The sequence below is a fragment of the Pseudophryne corroboree genome, chromosome 11 (assembly GCF_028390025.1).
Source record: "Pseudophryne corroboree isolate aPseCor3 chromosome 11, aPseCor3.hap2, whole genome shotgun sequence".
NCBI classification, from domain to species: domain Eukaryota; kingdom Metazoa; phylum Chordata; class Amphibia; order Anura; family Myobatrachidae; genus Pseudophryne; species Pseudophryne corroboree.
Genome location: NC_086454.1, coordinates 182,452,737 through 182,473,067, shown reverse-complemented (window position 1 = coordinate 182,473,067; position 20,331 = coordinate 182,452,737). Strand labels below are relative to the sequence as shown.

Genomic DNA, 20,331 nt, shown 5'->3' with positions numbered 1-20,331 from the left:
GAAATTTCGGAGACGCGCCCCCACCGCTCCTGGCTCCGCCTGTGGAGCCCCAGCGTCATGCGGTGGACTTAGTGGAAGTAGGGGAGGACTTTTGTTCCTGAGAACTGGCTGCATGGTGCAGCTTCTTTCCTCTACCCCTGCCTCTGGCAAGAAAGGATGCACCTCTGACTCTCTTGCTTTTTTGAGAACGAAAGGACTGCATTTGGTAATACGGTGCTTTCTTAGGCTGTGAGGAAACCTGTGGCAAGAAAGTCGACTTTCCAGCTGTCGCTGTGGATACGAGGTCCGAGAGACCGTCCCCAAACAATTCCTCACCCTTATAAGGCAAAACCTCCATGTGTTTTTTTAGAGTCGGCATCCCCTGTCCATTGCCGAGTCCATAAGACCCTCCTGGCAGAAATGGACATTGCATTTATTCGAGAGCCCAGCAGGTAAATGTCCCTCTGGGCATCCCGCATATATAAGACGACATCTTTAATATGGCTAAGTGTTAGCAATACGGTATCCCTGTCCAGGGTATCCAACCCCTCTGACAGAGTATCTGTCCATGCTGCAACAGCACTGCACATCCAAGCTGAAGCAATAGCCGGTCTCAGTAGAGTACCAGAGTGTGTATACACAGACTTCAAGATACCTTCCTGCTTCCTATCCGCAGGTTCCTTTAGGGCGGCCGTATCCTGAGACGGCAGGGCCACTCTTTTAGATAAGCGCGTCAGGGCCTTGTCAACCCTAGGGGAGGATTCCCAGCGTAACCTATCCGTTGGCGGGAAAGGGTACGCCATTAGTATTCTCTTGGGAATCACCACTTTCTTATCAGGGGAAGACCACGCTTCTTCACATAACTCATTTAATTCATGTGACGGGGGAAAAGTCACTGGCTGCTTTTTCTCCCCAAATATATTTACTCTCTTGTCAGGGACAGGGTCAGCCTCTGAAATGTGTAATACATTTTTCATTGCAATAATCATGTATCGGATGGCCTTAGTCATTTTGGGCTGTAATAGTGCCTCATCCTCGTCGACACTGGAGTCGGACTCCGTGTCGACATCTGTGTCAACCAACTGAGATAGTGGGCGTTTTTGAGACGCTGACGGCCTCTGAGGCGCCTGGGCAGGCCCGGGTTGAGAGCCCGGCTGTCCCCCGGCAGCAACATAATCAAATATCTTATGTAATGAGTTTACATTGTCATTTAAGACCTTCCACATATCCATCCAATCAGGTGTCGGCACCGACGGGGGCGACACCACATTTATCTGCACTTGCTCCGCCTCCACGTAACCCTCCTCATTAAACATGTCGACACAGCCGTACCGACACCCAGCACACACACAGGGAATGCTCTGACTGAGGACAGGACCCCACAAGGTCTATGGGGAGACAGAGAGAGAGTATGCCAGCACACACCACAGCGCTATATACACAGGGATACACACTACCAGAAGTGAATTTTTCCCAATAGCTGCTGTATCAATACACCTTTTGCCTAAATTTATGTGCCCCCCCTCTCTTTTTACCCTCTTAGTGCCAGGAGACTGCAGGGGAGAGCCTGGGGAGCGTCCTTCCAGCGGAGCTGTGAAGAGAAATGGCGCTGGTGTGCTGAGGAAGAAGGCCCCGCCCCCTCAGCGGCGGGCTTCTGTCCCGCTGTTTCCGACTAAAAAATGGCGGGGGTTTTACACATATACAGTCACAGACTGTATTATGTGTCTCTTTTATGCCAAAGGTATTCTTATTGCTGCCCAGGGCCGCCCCCCCCCAGCGCCCTGCACCCTACAGTGACTGGAGTGTGTGGTGTGCAGTGGTAGCAATGGCGCACAGCTGCGGTGCTGTGCGCTACCTTAATGAAGACAGGAGTCTTCAGCCGCCGATTTCATCACCAACTTCTGATCTTCTGGCTCTGCGAGGGGGACGGCGGCGCGGCTCCGGGAACGGACGACCGAGGACCTTTGCCTGTGTTCGAACCCTCTGGAGCTAATGGTGTCCAGTAGCCTAAGAAGCGCAACCTAGCTGTGAACAGGTAAGTTTGCTTCTCTCCCCTCGATCCCACGTAGCAGTGAGTCTGTTGCCAGCAGATCTCACTGAAAATAAAAAACCTAACATTACTTTCTTTACTAGCAGGCTCAGGAGAGCCCACTAGGTGCATCCAGCTCTGGCCGGGCACAGATTCTAACTGAGGTCTGGAGGAGGGGCATAGAGGGAGGAGCCAGTGCACACCAGATAGTACCTAATCTTTCTTTTAGAGTGCCCAGTCTCCTGCGGAGCCCGTCTATTCCCCATGGTCCTTACGGAGTCCCCAGCATCCACTAGGACGTCAGAGAAACTTCTTATAAGTGGTTCTCATATAGATCCAAGTTCATAAGATAATATGTAAAAAAACACAAATGGTATACAGAAATTCAATTGTGATCCCAAAAGCAATTGATAATAAGAAGGTGACTTCTTCCAGGATTCCTTATACTGTAGTGACTTTGGAGGTGTGTTTCTATCTGTATAGGTTTCACCCTTGTGTTGAAGGTAAAGGAAGCTCCTCACATGTGTGCTTACTTTCATGTACCCCAGAAAAAACCTATAAAGGTTTCTTTAAAGCCTCTGAGTGTAAAGTCTCTTCCACCCGGTACCAGTGTATCACAGATAATCTCGTGCAATCCACTAACTGGCTGGAAAAACTGGTAACAGTGATGTTCCAAAATCTCACATGCTCCACAAACGCGTTTCTACTAGTTAGTCTTTGTCAAGGCGCCTGACGGCACGAGATTATCTGTGATACACTGGTACCGGGTGGAAGAGACTTTACACTCAGAGGCTTTAAAGGGGTGGTCTTCTGTATACCAGCGGTCGGGCTCCCGGCGCTCAGTATACCGGCGCCGGGAGCCCGACAGCCGGCATACCGACACTTATTTTCCCTCGTGGGGGTCCACGACCCCCATAGAGGGAGAAGCGCAGCGAGCCCGCAAGGGGCTCATTTGCCCTCGCCACACTGTCGGTAAGCCGGCGGTCGGGCTCCCGGCGCCGGTATGCTGGTCGCCGGGAGCCCGACCGCCGGCCAGCCGTAGTGAACCTGCTTTAAAGAAACCTTTATAGGTTTTTTCTGGGGTACATGAAAGTAAGCACACATGTGAGGAGCTTCCTTTACCTTCAACACAAGGGTGAACCTATACAGATAGAAACACCTCCAAAGTCCCTACAGTATAAGGAATCCTGGAAGAAGTCACCTTCTTATTATCAATTGCTTCTGGGATCACAATTGAATTTCTGTATACCATTTGTGTTTTTTTACATATTATCTTATGAACTTGGATCTATATGAGAACCACTTATAAGAAGTTTCTGGACTTTTCCAACGTTCTCTAATGGACATTTGACCGTTGCGGCAACTTATCACGGTAACCGTACATTGTTTGCGCCACCAGCGGGTTCATATCCCACTGCTTGTTATTGTAATTCTCCCACCTCGGAGTCCACCTCCCCATCCTCCATGTCTGACCCGTCGTCATCAGAGTCAGACTGCAGGATATGGACCAAAGGACATTTTTGCAGACAAATGGCAGGGGACTGAGACGCTGGTTTGGGTACTGAGTCTCTATTCATAAACTCATCGATTGTCTTAATTATTGCGTCTCTTTCTCATTGCGGGACAATTTAGTAAAAATATTGGAAATCATTCCCCTAATGGAGTTCAGCCAAGCTGGCTCTGCCCAGCTAGCCTGGGAAGGTACACTGCACAGAGTACACTGTAGTGAACCCCCTGGAGAAGAGGAACACTGTGCCTTACATGAAACACACTCTTTGTCTGACATACTGTGACAGTGACAGCACACACACACAGGAACAAGTTAAATGCACAATTAACCCCCTTTAAAAGGGAGACACAGAGATAGTATGGAGCTAGTACACAGCACCCTTACTGCTAGTGCCAAGCTTAGCCGGGTCACAGACTAAGTACCCATATTGGGGATTTAGCACACTAGTAAGCGCTCGCCCCCCTGCTATGACCCCCTGGCACCACTGAGGTAATCTGCAGTCTCTCTGGAGAAGCTACGCGTCCCTGTCAGTCAGCGTCTGTGTCCACTGCAGAGGGAAAATGGCGCTGATGAGCTGCTGGATCCGCTCAGTGAAGCCCCGCCCCTTCAATGGCGCACGGTCTTCCCGCACTTTTTTATACTGGCCAAGGTAATTTTGTGCCTAAAATGGAGTCAGCCCCCTTTTAAGTCTGTAATGCCAGTCTGGGTACTGTGTACACATATAGGGGAGATTCAAATGTTTGAAAAGTCAGTTGGGAGTCTATATTTTGCTAACTAATAGACAGGAAAAAACAGACACCCAACCGACTTTGCAAACAATTGAATTCCACCCATAGTGTACCGAGACTCAGTTCGCTCCCTCAGAAGCTGTGCGTCTGCACTGTGTACTGAGTCTGGAGCCCCAGCCGCCCCCCTGAATAAGCCGTGCGTCTCCGTACCCTCATGCCGCCATAATGGGCGACGTCCCTTTAACCGGGACGCCGGCTTAGTACTCACCACTCTTCTGGCGCTATTAGGGCTGGTGGCGTGCTGCAGGAATGTACGCTCGCCGTGGTGGGGCTTGCGAATAGTTCCCTCAGGAGCTAGTGTCCTGTCAGCTGAGATCGGGACCATTAACCCTTCAAGAGGTTGGGCCTTTCCCCCCCCATAAGTCCCTCGAAGCAGGCAGGCTGATGCCATCCAGTCCTGCCTGAAAATAACAAACAGATAAAATAAATGTAGAAATCTCTTCTGGAGCTTCCAGCGACGTGACCGGCTCCTCCGGGAACATTTTCTAAACTGAGTCTGGTAGGAGGGGCATAGAGGGAGGAGCCAGTGCACACTATCAAATTCTTAAAGTGCCCAAGGCTCCTAGTGGACCCGTCTATACCCCATGGTACTAAATGGATTCCCAGTATCCCCAAGGACGTAAGAGAAAAACACAAAAGCAAGCAAATGTATGGAGAAAAGTAACTGCTTTACACTTACTTTGTCTCCTCAATGCTTAATGATGAATCCCCACCTGCAGATTTGGGAGCAATACCTGTATGCAGAAGAAAAAAATATTTTTAGTCATTTGTCAATAAAAAATAAATGCAAAACATGACATAACCGTGTACTATTATAGCACAGAATAAATAAGAATTTACTCACCGGTAATTCTATTTCTCGTAGTCCGTAGTGGATGCTGGGGACTCCGTAAGGACCATGGGGAATAGACGGCTCCGCAGGAGACTGGGCACATCTAAAGAAAGATTTAGGTCTATCTGGTGTGCACTGGCTCCTCCCCCTATGACCCTCCTCCAAGCCTCAGTTAGGACACTGTGCCCGGAAGAGCTGACACAATAAGGAAGGATTTTGAATCCCGGGTAAGACTCATACCAGCCACACCAATCACACCGTATAACTCGTGATAGGAACCCCGGTTAACAGTATGATAACAACGGAGCCTCTGAACAGATGGCTCGCAATAACAACCCGATTTGTGTAACAATAACTATTTACAAGTATTGCAGACAATCCGCACTTGGGATGGGCGCCCAGCATCCACTACGGACTACGAGAAATAGAATTACCGGTGAGTAAATTCTTATTTTCTCAGACGTCCTAGTGGATGCTGGGGACTCCGTAAGGACCATGGGGATTATACCAAAGCTCCCAAACGGGCGGGAGAGTGCGGACGACTCTGCAACACCGAATGAGAGAACTCCAGGTCCTCCTCAGCCAGGGTATCAAATTTGTAGAATTTTGCAAACGTGTTTGCCCCTGACCAAGTAGCAGCTTGGCAAAGTTGTAAAGCCGAGACCCCTCGGGCAGCCGCCCAAGATGAGCCCACCTTCCTTGTGGAATGGGCTTTTACAGATTTAGGCTGCGGTAGTCCCACCGCAGAATGCGCCAGCTGAATAGTGCTACAAATCCAGCGCGCGATAGTCTGCTTAGAAGCAGGAGCACCCAGTTTGTTGGGTGCATACAGGATAAACAGCGAGTCAGTTTTCCCGACTCCAGCCGTCCTGGAAACATAAATTTTCAGGGCCCTGACTACGTCCAGTAACTTGGAATCCTCCAAGTTCCTAGTAGCCGCAGGCACCACAATAGGCTGGTTCAAGTGAAACGCTGATACCACCTTCGGGAGAAACTGAGGACGAGTCCTCAACTCTGCCCTATCCATATGGAAAATCAGATAAGGGCTTTTATAGGACAAAGCCGCCAATTCTGACCCACGCCTGGCCGAAGCCAGAGCCAACAGCATGACCACTTTCCACGTGAGATATTTCAAATCCACAGTCTTAAGTGGTTCAAACCAATGTGATTTCAGTAACTCCAAAACCACATTGAGATCCCAAGGTGCCACTGGGGGCACAAAAGGAGGCTAATACGCAGAACTCCTTTGACAAAAGTCTGAACTTCAGGCAGTGAAGCCAGTTCTTTCTGGAAGAAAATCGACAGGGCCGAAATCTGGACCTTAATGGACCCCAATTTGAGGCCCAACGTCACCCCTGTTTGCAGGAAATGCAGGAATCGACCCAGTTGAAATTCCTCCGTTGGGGCCTTCCTGGCCTCACACCAAGCAACATATTTCCGCCAAATGCGGTGATAATGTTTTGCAGTGACATCCTTCCTGGCTTTAATCAGGGTAGGGATGACTTCCTCCGGAATGCCCTTTTCTCAGTACCTTGGGAATGAGAGGCAGAGGAGGAAACACATAAACCGACTGGTACACCCACGGTGTTACTAGAGCGTCCACAGCGATCGCCTGAGGGTCCCTTGACCTGGCGCAATATCTTTTTAGCTTTTTGTTGAGGCGGGACGCCATCATGTCCACCTGTGGTCTTTCCCACCGGTTTACCAGCATTTGGAAGACTTCTGGATGAAGTCCCCATTCTCCCGGGTGGAGGTCGTGCCTGCTGAGGAAGTCTGCTTCCCAGTTGTCCACTCCCGGAATGAACACTGCTGTCAGTGCTAACACATGATTTTCCGCCCATCGGAGAATCCTTGTGGCTTCTGCCATTGCCCTCCTGCTTCTTGTGCCGCCCTGTCTGTTTACATGGGCGACCGTCGTGATGTTGTCTGATTGGATCAGTACCGGCTGGTTCTGAAGCAGGGGCCTTGCTTGGCTTAGGGCATTGTAAATGGCCCTTAGCTCTAGATTATTTATGTGAAGCGAAATCTCCTGATTTGACCACAGTCCTTGGAAATTTCTTCCCTGTGTGACTGCGCCCCAGCCCCGAAGGCTGGCATCCGTGGTCACCAGGACCCAGTCCTGTATTCCGAATCTGCGGCCCTCTAGTAGATGAGCCCTGTGCAGCCACCACAGCAGCGACACCCTGGTCCTTGCCGACAGGGTTATCCGCTGTTGCATCTGGAGATGGGACCCTGGCCATTTGTCCAACAGGTCCCACTGGAAAGTCCTTGCGTGGAACCTTCCGAATGGAATCGCTTCGTACGAAGCTACCATTTTTCCCAGGACTCGTGTGCATTGATGTACCGACACCTGTCCCGGTTTTAGGAGGTCTCTGACTAGAGATGACAACTCCTCTGCTTTTTCCACTGGAAGAAACACTTTTTTCTGGTCTGTGTCCAGAATCATTCCCAGGAACAGAAGACGTGTCGTCGGGACCAGCTGTGACTTTGGAATATTGAGAATCCAGCCGTGCTGTTGTAGCACTTCCCGAGAAAGTGCTACCCCCACTACCAACTGTTCCTTGGACCTCGCCTTTATCAGGAGATCGTCCAAGTACGGGATAATTAAAACTCCCTTCTTGCGAAGGAGTATCATCATTTCGGCCATTACCTTGGTAAAGACCCTCGGTGCCGTGGATAACCCAAACGGCAGCGTCTGGAACGGATAGTGACAGTCCTGTACCACAAATCTGAGGTACTCCTGGTGAGGACAATGGGGACATGCAGGTACGCATCCTTGATGTCCAGGGAGACCATGTAATCCCCCTCGTCCAGGCTCGCAATAACCGCCCTGAGCGATTCCATCTTGAACTTGAACCTTTTGATATAAGTGTTCAAGGATTTTAAATTTAAGATGGGTCTCACCGAACCGTCCGGTTTCGGTACCACAAACATTGTGGAATAGTAACCCTTCCCCTGCTGAAGGAGGGGTACCTTGACAATCACTTGCTGTGAATACAGTTTTTGGATAGCCACCAACACTGCCTCCCTGGCAGAGGGAGTTGCTGGTAAGGCAGATTTTAGAAAACGGCGGCGGGGGGGGGGGACGTCTCGAATTCCAGCCTGTACCTCCTGAGATACTACTTGAAGGGCCCAGGGATCCACCTGTGAGAGAGCCCACTGTGTGCTGAAATTTCTGAGACGGGCCCCCACCGTACCCGGATCCGCCTGTGAAGCCCCAGCGTCATGCTGTGGACTTACCGGACGCGGGGGAGGACTTTTGCTCTTGGGAACTGGCTGTATGCTGCAGCTTTTTCCCTCTACCTTTGCCTCTCGGCAGAAAGGATGCGCCTCGAGCCCTCTTGTGTTTATGGGGCCGAAAGGACTGTACTTGATAATACGGTGCCTTCTTTTGCTGTGGGGTAGCCTGTGGCAAAAATGTCGATTTCCCAGCCGTAGCTGTGGAAACGAGGTCTGAAAGACCATCCCCAAACAGTTCCACCCCCTTATAAGGCAAAACTTCCATGTGCCTTTTTGAATCGGCATCACCTGACCACTGCCGAGTCCATAACCCCCTTCTGGCGGCAATGGACATTGCGCTTATTTTTTATGCCAGCCGGCAAATATCCCTCTGTGCATCACGCATGTATAAGACAGCGTCCTTTATATGCTCTACTGTCAGCAAAATAGTGTCCCTATCCAGGGTATCATTATCATCCGACAGGGAATCTGACCACGCAGCAGCAGCACTGCACATCCATGATGATGCAATCGCTGGTCGCAATATAATGCCCGTGTGTATATATAGCTTTTAGGTTAGCCTCCTGCTTTCTATCAGCAGGATCCTTTAGGGCGGCCGTATCCGGAGACGGTAGTGCCACCTGTTTTGATAAACGTGTAAGCGCTTTATCTACCCTAGGGGACGTTTCCCAACGTGACCTATCCTCTGGCGGGAAAGGGTACGCTGCCAATAACCGTTTAGAAATTATCAATTTCTTATCGGGGGAAGTCCAGGCTTCCTCACACACCTCATTTAATTCCTCAGATGCAGGAAAAACTACTGGTAGTTTTTTCTCACCGAACATAATACCCTTTTTTGTGGTACCTGGGGTACTATCAGAATGTAACGGGTGGACCTATTGGAGGGTACACTAGTCTCATCGTCGTCGACACTGGAGTCGGTATCCGTGTCAACATCTGTGTCTGCCATCTGAGGTAGCGGGCGTTTTAAAGCCCCTGATGACATTTGAGACGCTGGAACAGTCACAAGCTGAGTAGCCGGCTGTCCTATGTCGTCAAACCTTTTAAGTAAAGAGCTGACACTGTCACGTAATTCCTTCCATAAGTCCATCCACACAGGTGTCGACCCCTCAGGGGGTGACAACACATTTACAGGCATTTGCTCTGCCTCCACATCATTTTCCTTATCATACATGTCGACACAGCGGTACCGACACACAGCACACACACAGGGAATGCTCTGACAGAGGACAGGACCCCACAAAGCCCTTTGGGGAGACAGAGGGAGAGTATGCCAGCACACACCAGAGCACTATATACCACAGGGATATCACCTATAAAGAGTGTTTTCCCTTATAGCTGCATATATATATTATACTGCGCCTAAATTTGTGCCCCCCCCTCTCTTTTTTACCCTTTCTGTAGTGCAGGACTGCAGGGGAGAGCCAGGGAGCGATCCTTCCAGCGGAGCTGTGAGGGAAAATGGCGCCAGTGTGCTGAGGGAGATGGCTCCGCCCCTTTTTCGGCGGGCTTTCTCCCGCTTTTTGTGTTATTCTGGCAGGGGTAATTTACACCTATATAGCCTCTGGGGCTATATATGGTGTCAGTTTTGCCAGCCAAGGTGTTAATATTGCTGCTCAGGGCGCCCCCCCCCAGCGCCCTGCACCCATCAGTGACCGAAGTGTGTGGTGTGCATGAGGAGCAATGGCGCACAGCTGCAGTGCTGTGCGCTACCTTGGAAAAGACAGAAGTCTTCAGCCGCCGATTTTCCGGACCTTCTTGCTTCTGGCTCTGTAAGGGGGATGGCGGCGCGGCTCCGGGAACGGACGACGAGGTCGGGTCCTGTGTGCGATCCCTCTGGAGCTAATGGTGTCCAGTAGCCTAAGAAGCCCAAGCTACCACCACTTAGGTAGGTTCGCTTCTTCTCCCCTTAGTCCCTCGCTGCAGTGAGCCGGTTGCCAGCAGGTCTCACTGTAAAATAAAAAACCTAAACTATACTTTCTTTCTAGGAGCTCAGAAGAGCCCCTAGTGTGCATCCAGCTCGGCCGGGCACAGAAATCTAACTGAGGCTTGGAGGAGGGTCATAGGGGGAGGAGCCAGTGCACACCAGATAGACCTAAATCTTTCTTTAGTTGTGCCCAGTCTCCTGCGGAGCCGCTATTCCCCATGGTCCTTACGGAGTCCCAGCATCCACTTAGGACGTCAGAGAAATATACATTAATATTGGAATAGAAGCTTTGGGGAGGTACAGTGCTATGTGTCTTGATGAAAGATAAAGCAATGTCACTCTCCTGCTTACAGGAGGAGGCTAAAAATCATGCACTTATATATAATTATAACCACACATTAATATAGTCTGATACAAATATATTCACAAAACACTACCTATATATTAATGTTTGCTATTGGATCCTAAAATAGATATCCTCTCTTCCCTGCTGGCATCCACTCCCTAATGCCAAGAGTAGGGTGGACTAACTATTAAGGGGTATATTCAAGTAGCGTCGGATCCATTTCGACATGCATTTGTCGGAATGGATCCGACAACCTCTATTCAATCTCATCTCAATTCGACTATTCAAGTCGAATTGAGATGAGGTACCCAGAGGGGGGGGGGGGGGGGGGGGGAGAGACCAGCGGGGACAGCCGCCAGCAGACGGAGGAGATCAGCACTAACAGCAGCGCTGCAGGAGGATGTCACACAGCCGCCCGACCTCACGGCAGTGTCCACCCGGCTCCAGCAAGCGTGACCTCACTTGCTGGAGCCGGGTGGAAGCTGCCGTGAGCGGCGCGGCTGTGTGACATCCTGCTGTAGCGCTGATCTCCCCTATATGCCCGCAGCTGTCCGTCGTCTCCCTTCGGCACCCCCCCACCCCCACCCCCACCCCACCCTCTCCTCCTCTGGGTCCCATATCTCAGACCGACATTTTTTTATGTCGGACTGAGATGGTCGAAAAGGGGGCCAAAACTGAGCACGTGGATCGGCAGCTATTCCGCCGATTCACGTGCTTTTCGACAAGTCGAATACCTCAACTTGTCGAATATACTGAATAGGTTGGAACCCTTTCCGACCTAAAAAAAAAAAAAAAAATCGAAAACTGACGTCTTTTCGACAGACAGCAGCTGTCGACGTCAATTGAATATACCCCTAAATGCTTTAGTTGACTTTAAAGTCTTTGGTATCTAAGTTCTACTGAAAGGGAAACATATTGTGACATAATTCTTTAGCAAGAAATGGCTTAGCATTGCTATCTCAGGGCTAGGTTAGTCATGATTATCCAAATCCAAATCTGTATTTCTCAGAGAAAGCCCAAACCTTTCAGATATTGAACTACCTTGTACAGGGAGTTCAGAAAGTCCGTCCACAGTGAGCCCCGTCTCTGGCTGCAGATTTCCTGCAGCTGTAAAGGTGGGTATACACTTAGCGATATAGTGAACTATATCGCTCATTTTCCCCCTCATTGTGGTTGCCGCCACGGCCAAGCGATGTGTGGCCCCGTGGGTCATTAATGACCCTCAGTCTCGGCCGTGCATGCAGCTCAATTTGGACTTATCATCCAAAGCTGCATGCGCCGGCCGGCCGTGGCATGACGTCACTGTGCGCCATCATTAGTGATATCGCACAGTGTGTATGCCCGCCGACGGGCAGCCCGGCCCAGGAGGGGAAACACCAAGCACATCGCCTAGTGCAGTGATGGGGAACCTTTGGTAAGCAAGCTGTTAAACTACACATCCCAGCATGCCCTCCTACAGTTTTGTTATTTGGCCATGCCAAAATTGTAGCAGGGCATGATGGGATATGTAGTTCAACAACAGCTGGAGTGCCAAAGGTTCCCAATCACTGGCCTAGTGTGTGCACACCTTTAGAGGCCAGAGAGGGACAACACTTTAAACAGTTAATGTAAATAAGTAACTAATGCTCTGTTATTTTATGCAAATAAAGGGTTTAAAAACAATTATGTTGTCATATTACTTAGTATTCATTCTTTGCAGGGAGGCTTGCTGTGCACATAGTGACTGTGGAGGGACATTCCAAGCTCCCTGTATATGCAATGGACAGTAGAGATTGATGGCAACTGAACCCTACTATAGACATGGAATAACAGTATTGGCTGGGTTTGGTGAAGAAGTGGGTCTTGAGAGCCCGTTTGAAGTTTTGTAGAGCGGTTGAGAGTCTGAGGGGAGAGGTAGAGAATTCCAGAGAAATGGAGCAGCATGTGAAAATTCTTGGAGGGAAAAGTGGGAGGAAGTAATCAGAAGACAGGAGAGTGCATTAGCAGAGCGAAGAGGACGGGTGGGAGAGTAAAGGGAGATATGGTCAGAGATGTAAATGGGAGAGGAGTGGGTGAGGGCTATGTAAGAGAGTGTGAGAAGCTCGAAATGGATTCTGAAAGGGAACGGAAGCCAGTGAAGTTCTTGTAAGAGAGGAGAGGTGGACGTAGTGCGTTTGGCGAGGAAAGTGAGCCGGGCAGCAGCATTGAGGATAGATTGGAGTGGAGCGAGGCATTTGTCAGGAATGCCAGTCAGGAGGAGATTACAGTAGTCCAGTTTGGAGATGACCAGTGAGTGTATAAGAGTCTTAGTAGCATCCCGGGTCAGAAATATATATATATATATTTTCATTCTAGCACCCTTCAGTTCCTTTTTCCTGCCTCGGGTGTCGCTCTCTGCTGTGATGCTTCTCAGTACACTCTGATCTGTTACTCAGTGCTGCGATACAGACCTGAGAAGCACCAGAGCAGAGAGCGACACCCCAGGCAGGAGAGAGGAACTGCACAGGATTTGAAAGGTGCAGGGTGCTAGAATGAACACACACACATTATTTTTATATGGCACTCACCAATCAATTTCCAAAGATAAAAAGTTTTATTTAGACCATTGAAGTCATCACATACATGTCTGATGACTTCAATGGTCTAAATAAAACTTTTTATCTTTGGAAATTGATTTGGTGAGTGCCCTCTATTTGAGACCCTCAGCAGGGTCTTGAAGATAATCTGGTATATGTGGAAGTCTATACAGGCCTCCTTGTGGAGCACCCCACTGATGACTGTGATATAGCTGTGAGTGCGGACTTATACAATGCTATATATATATATATATATATATATATATATATATATATATATATATATATATATATATATATATATATATATATATATATATACACACACATATACATATATATGCACACACATATACAGGTTGAGTATCCCTTATCCAAAATACTTGGGATCGGAAGTATTTTGGATATCAGATTTTTCTTTATTTTGGAATAATTGCATACCATAGTGAGATATCATGGCGACGGGACCCAAGTCTAAGCACAGATTGCATGTATGTTACATAAACATCTTATACACACAGCCTGAAGGAAATTTTAGCCAATATTTTTAACAACTTTGTGCATTAAACAAAGTGTGTGTACATTCACACAATTCATTTATGTTTCATATACACCTTACACACAGCCTGAAGGTCATTTAATACTATATTTTTAATAATTGTGTATTAAACAAAGTTTGTGTACATTGAGCAAACAGAAAACAAAGGTTTCACTATCTCACTCAAAAAATTCCTTATTTCTGAATATTTGGATATGGGATACTCAACCTGTATATGTATTTTCACACATACATACTGTACAGCTATAAATGGAAATGTGCTATAAGTCAGTATCTTTATAGTTCAAATGTGATTATTGCTCTTACCGTGCTCATAAGAAGAGTCCAGCTTCTCCCTTTTAATCCTGCGAGAGTCTGCTTCCTTGGTAGCCCTTGACCTTCCCTCTCTGTCCCGAGGCCTCTCTCTTTCCCGGGATCTCTTGCGCCTTTCTCGCTCTCGTTCTTTGTGCTTGTGCTTCTTGTGCTCTCTGTGACGATCTTCCCCTCCACCCCCTGCGAGTGAAGCATCGCGATCTCGCTCCTTCTCCTTGTGTTTCTTAGACGACCCCATTACTTAGGGGAAAGAAATGGCACATATTTAATACATTCCTATATAACATGGGTTTACTGTCTCACATGATAACATTTCACTTGTTAATTATATTGGCGCAACTTGGAACATGAAATCCCCTCTGTCATTTTTGGGTAGGAAGTTGAACACTACTTAACCCTTCCTCCCTCGGTGGCCCACCACAACTAAGAAGTACCCAGCTGTGTTCTCTCTGTAGTAACACATAATGGCGATTCAACTGTTCCTGTATCCTGCGGCAGTGTCACAAACCAAACTGCAGCTATTCAATTTTTTCTGAAGACGGGTGCGATAGCATTTCTGACTGTAGACTCCTCAGGTGGCAAGCAGAAATCTGTGAAAAGGCCTGGCTTTGGGAGCCCAAACTGCTGTTTAGGTGCACTAACCAGGACTTCAAATGGGTTTGCCCGCTGTACACTGCTAAACCTGGTATATTTGGGCACAATGTGAAAAGAAAAAAAAAAGGAAGAAGAAGAAGGAGATTTATGGTAGACTTACCATTGTTAAATCTCTTTCTGCAAGGTATACTGGATTCCACAGGTAATAACATCGGCTGTAGAGTTGGATCTTGATCCGAGGCACCAACAGGCTAAAGCTTTGACTGTTCCCAGGATGCACTGCATGGCCTCCTCTATAGCCCCGCCTCCAGGCACTGGAGCTCAGTTTTGTTAACCAGTCCAATGCAGTAGCAGGTAAGAGAGACAGTAGAGGTTAGTCACATAGAACCACATTCTCACGACAGGAGAAGGAAGGGACTAGCAGCTAATGCCATACAAACCCAAAGTAGCTAAGTGCGTCAGGGTGGGCGCCCTGTGCGGGGTACACTGGTAATCCACAGGGATTAACATCAGGGATGTCCTAAAGAAGTTCCTCATGGGAGGGGACGCACTGTAGCGGGCACAAGAACCTGGCGTCCAAAGGAAGCATCCTGGGAGGCGGAAGTATCAAAGGCATAGAACCTGATGAACGTGTTCACTGAGGACCACGTAGCCGCCTTGCACAATTGTTCTGCGGACGCACCACGGCGGGCCGCCCAAGAAGGTCCAACAGACAGTAGAATGGGCTTTAATAGCAGCAGGAGCTGGAAGACCAGCCTGTGCATATGCTTGTGCAATCACCATTCTAATCCATCTGGCCAAGGTCTGCTTATTCGCAGGCCAGCCACGTTTGTGAAAACCAAAAAGTACAAAAAAGGGAATCTGACCTCCTGATAGAGGCAGTCTTTTCCACATAAATACGGAGAGCCCGTACCACATCCAAAGATCTTTCTTTGGAGGACAAACCAGAAGAGATGAAGGCCGTAACCACAATCCCCTGGCTAAGGTGAAAAGATGATACCACCTTAGACAAATAACCTGGGCAAGTTTGAAGAACTGCCCGGTCACGGTGAAAAATCAGAAAAGGTGGACAGGACAGGACAAAGCACCTAAGTCCAACACCCTCCTAGCAGAGGCAATAGCCAATAGAAACACGACCTTAAGCGTAAGGCATTTAAGGTCCACAGACTCAAGAGGTTCAAATGGAGACTCTTGCAAGGCATTCAGAACAACAGATAGATCACAAGGAGCCACAGGAGGGACATAGGGAGGTTAAATCCGTAGAACACCCTGAGTGAAAGTGTGAACGTCAGGAAGAGACGCAATGTTTCTCTCAAACCACACCGATAACTCAGATATATGGACCTTGAGGGAGGCCAGACGAAGGCCCAAGCCTAGGTCTTGCTGTAGAAAAGCCAGAAGCCTGAAAGTTCTGAAAGTATATGCATAATAATTCTTAGCAGCACACCAGGTGAAGTAAGAATTCCAGACACTGAAAATCCAGCTTCGGCTCGGATTTATTACAGGCTTTTAACATAGTTTGAATGACCGCCTCAGAGAATCCTTTTGCTCTCAGCAGTGAAGCTTCAAGAGCCACGCCGTCAAAGCTAGTCTGGCCAGGTCCAGGTAGACAAAAGGGCCCTGAACGAGGTGGTCTGGGAGTTGAGGAAGTAGAAGATGACACTATCGAGAGACCCTGCAGGTCGGAGAACCAATGCCGTCTGGGCCACGCTGGGACGACTAGAAGTAGTATTCCTCCTTCTTGCTTGAACTTCCGTATTACCCTGGGCAGGAGTGACACTGGAGGCAACACGTATGGCAGCCGAAAGTTCCATGGAATTGCCAGTGCGTCCACGAACGCTGCTTGAGGATCCCTTGTCCTTGTTCCGAAGACCGGAACTTTGTGATTGTGTAGAGACGCCATCAGGTCTACATCTGGTAGGCCCCACTTGTCCACTAGGAGTTGAAAGACTTCTGGATGAAGACTCCACTCTTCGGCGTGCTTGTCCTGACGACTGAGGAAATCTGCTTCCCAGTTGGACGACTCCCGGAATGAACACTACCGATATGGCTGGCAGATGGCGTTCCGCCCATTGGAGGATTTTTGACACTCACATCATTGCCATGCGGCTTTGAGTGCCACCCTGATGATTTATGTACGCCACCGTCGTGGCGTTGTCTGATTGTACTTGAACAGGCCTGTTCTGTACCAGAGGCAGGGCCAGTACCTGCATTCCAGATTGTTTATCGGAAGAAGAGATTCCTCCCTAGTCCACCAACTCTGAAGAGAGTGTTGCTCCAACACCGCGCCCCAACCTTGCAGACTGGCGTCCATTGTCAGGAGGACCCAGTTGGAGATCCAGAAGGGACGGAGATCTTGGGAGTTCGCCAGGATCAGCAAGTCATCCAGATAAGGCAGGATCCTGATTCCCTGATGACGGAGAAAAGCAGTCATCACTGCCATGACCTTGGTGAAAATCCGAGGTGCCGTGGCCAGTCCAAAAGGCAGAGCCTGGAATTGAAAATGAAGGTTGTCAATAGCAAACCGCAGATATTGCTGATGCGAAATGGCAATAGGTATGTGCAGGTAAGCATCCTCTATGTCCAGGGATACCATATAGTCCTTGGGTTCCATGGCCAGCACAATTGAGCACAGGGTTTCCATACGGAATTTGGACATGCTCACCAACTTATTCAATGATTTGAGGTTGAGGATAGGCCGGATAGACCCACTTGGTTTCAAAACAAGAAACAGGGCGAGTAGTATCCTCCGCCTCTCTGGGACAGAGGTACCAGCACTACCACTCCTGTTTCCAGGAGGGACTGTACAATCAGGTGTAGAGCTTGCGCTTCCACTGGATCCGAGGGGATTACCACTGAACAGAACTGGCAAGGGGGACGTCTCTTGAAAAAGATTGCATACCCGTGAGAGAGACAACTTCCCGCACCCAGGTGTCTGAAGTGGTCTTTAACCAGGCCTGGGTGAACTGCAGAAGTCGGTCTCCCAGGGGAGGCCCGCCCAGTCATGCAGCAGGCTTGTCTTGTTTGGAAGCAGGCTGACGGGCAGCCCAGGATTGTTTAGATTTAGGCTTAGTGGTTTTGGAAGCACAAGCCTGTCGCGGATACGCTTGACCCTTTGCTTTCCCTGGAGGTTGAAGGGAACGAAAGGTGGCGATTTTAGCCTTTGGAACAGAAGGATTAGTATTTGGGAGACATGCAGTCTTGGCCGTAGCCAAGTCAGTTACAATCTTGTTCAGATCCTCCCCAAATAGGATGTCTCCCTTAAAAGGGAGCACCTCCAAGGTCTTTTTGGAGTCCAGGTCCACCTTCCAGGACCTCAACCACATAATTCGACGAGCCAGGATAGACGTAGTAGATGCCTTGGCCGCCATTACTCCTGCGTCAGAGTCCGCCTCCTGAATATAATGGGAGGCTGTTGTAATATAAGACATATTGTCTGGCAGTGACAGAAAAATCCTGGGGCAGCTCATCTTCAACTGCCTGAACCCAAGCTTCAATTCCTTTTGCAGCCTAAGAGGCTGCCATAGTGGGTCTATGCACAGCACCGGTAAGAGTATAAATAGACTTCAGGCAACGCTCCACACGCTTATCCGTCGGTTCCTTCAACGAGGCGACAGGCAGAGTTGAGAACACCACAAGGCGGGCGACATGAGAGTCCACCGGCGGTGGAGTCTCCCATTTGTTACTCAACTCCGCAGGGATAGGGTAACGAGCTAGCATCTTCTTGGACAGGGAAAACTTCTTTCATGGAGGCGCCCAGGATTCCTGACGTATGTCAATTAAATGGTCAGAATGTGGCAAGACTACCTTAGCAACCTTCTGACGTTTGAATTTATCAGGTTTTTAGATGTAGACGTGGGTTCAGCGTTATCCTCCGTTTGGAGAATCAACTTAATAGCCTCCACTAGGTCAGGAACATCAAGCTGTGTTAAAGAATCTTCATGAGAAGCAACTGTATCAGGGTCTGACGGATCAGTATATTCCCCATCTTCATCAGAAGAATTATCCGAAATATTAGTGGATTGGGAGGAAGAAATGGCCCGCTTGGAGGACCCCATGGCCCCTTTCGAGGGGCGAGGGTCAGGTTGAGCAATCAAAGATTAATATCGTTTTTGCACCCGAGTAGATAGTGAATCCGCCCATGGGCGGATTTACCACAGGAACAATATGTGGCTGTAATGGCACAGGATGGCCACAGGGGGCGTGAGACGCGATACCAGTGTAGATAGCATATTTGAAAATGGTTCCCAGGGTGGTTCCCGAGTAGCCACAGGTGCTGCGGGCTGGCTGTGAGATGCATGACACATAGTGCCTGAACCAGTAGCTAAAACTTTCCCCTCAGGTAAATCCGTGGTGCAAGCACTGCATGATGCAGGAGCGTCCGCAGATTTCCCGCCCTGTGTAGCAGACATTATAAGAAATGTAGCCTTAGAGCGTGACAGTACAATATAGCCAAACAAATTTAATTCCTGCAAATAACCCCCTGTGTTATGTGACAGTAAATACCAAGCACAAACAGAGGATTTTAGCAGTATGAGGTGACTGAAACAGAGAAAAATACAAAGTAGTATATCCTGTGTAGTAGTAGTAGTGTATATATATATATATATATATTTATTATACACACACCCAGATTTGGGTGGGTTATATTGTTTCTGTGCAGGGTAAATACTGGCTGCTACATTTTTACACTGCAACTTAGATTTCAGTTTGAACACACCACACCCAAATCTAACTCTCTCTGCACATGTTATATCTGCCTCCCCTGCACTGCACATGGTTTTCGCCAACTGCTAACAAATTTGCTGCTGCGATCAACTCTGAATTAGGCCCATAGTGATAGTGAGTAGTGTGATAAACAAGAATGGAACCCACACAACAGCTCCAGGCACACACAGTCACATGTACAATGCAGAAGTTATTACGTATAAACAATAAACCTGCACTGGACTAGTAATGAGTATAGATATAACAATGCACAGTAGAAACTGGATGTATATCACAGAATACTTGTACTAAAAAGACTTGTAGAATACTTAAGTGTCTGTAAAAGCACAGCACTGCTGAAGCAGGCAGCTTTACAGAGGAGACAGTGCCCTGCAGTCCCAGAGATCAGCCCAGCTACTAGTGAAGATGGCGCCAAAATCTGTCAGGGAGTGAGGGAGAGTGAAATGCAGCTCCAGGGCAGGAACACCAGCAGTAGATGGCGCCCAGAGCTGGGGGAGGGGCTACAGGTCAGCACCTTATCCCCTCTCCTGGACTTCACCATCAGGTACTGTGGAACCTATGTGAAACAGATTTTAACAAATACGACCTGTACTCCTTGCCCTGGTGGATATAGTGGGGTCCCTGTGCGACACAGTGTCCACGACAGCGGCACGGTCCGTCTCCTGGGTCCGTGACAGGATCACAATTTACCGTACCTACCCCCTTCTGGCGCAGCCATGCCATTCCTGGAGAATGACAGCGGTGGTGTGCCTGAAAAACCGGTGTGTCTCCGCTGCAAGTACCCGGGAACCAGGCCGCAGGAGTATGCAGCGCCGCTGAGGAAGGTGATGGAGCCGCAGCACAGCATGTCATAAAGATATAGAAAGTGCTGCGGCTCTTGAAGTCTTCTAAAAAGCTCTTTTCAGGGCTGCCTAGCGCAGCCCACCTGTTAG

The 20,331-nt window shown here is 48.8% G+C and overlaps 1 protein-coding gene across 2 annotated transcripts in view; it reads right to left on the bottom strand.

Moving 5' to 3' along the window:
- Positions 1–20,331, bottom strand: part of SART1 (spliceosome associated factor 1, recruiter of U4/U6.U5 tri-snRNP) — a 204,242-nt gene that overhangs the window by 174,785 nt on the left and 9,126 nt on the right. For both annotated transcript variants that reach the window (XM_063945135.1, XM_063945136.1), the window contains exons 2-3: positions 14,072–14,317; positions 4,986–5,040 (exon numbers count right to left, since the gene is read on the bottom strand). In XM_063945135.1, coding sequence (XP_063801205.1) covers positions 4,986–5,040; positions 14,072–14,315 — 299 coding nt within the window. In that variant the 5' untranslated portion in view covers positions 14,316–14,317. The remainder of the gene's footprint in view (positions 1–4,985; positions 5,041–14,071; positions 14,318–20,331) is intronic.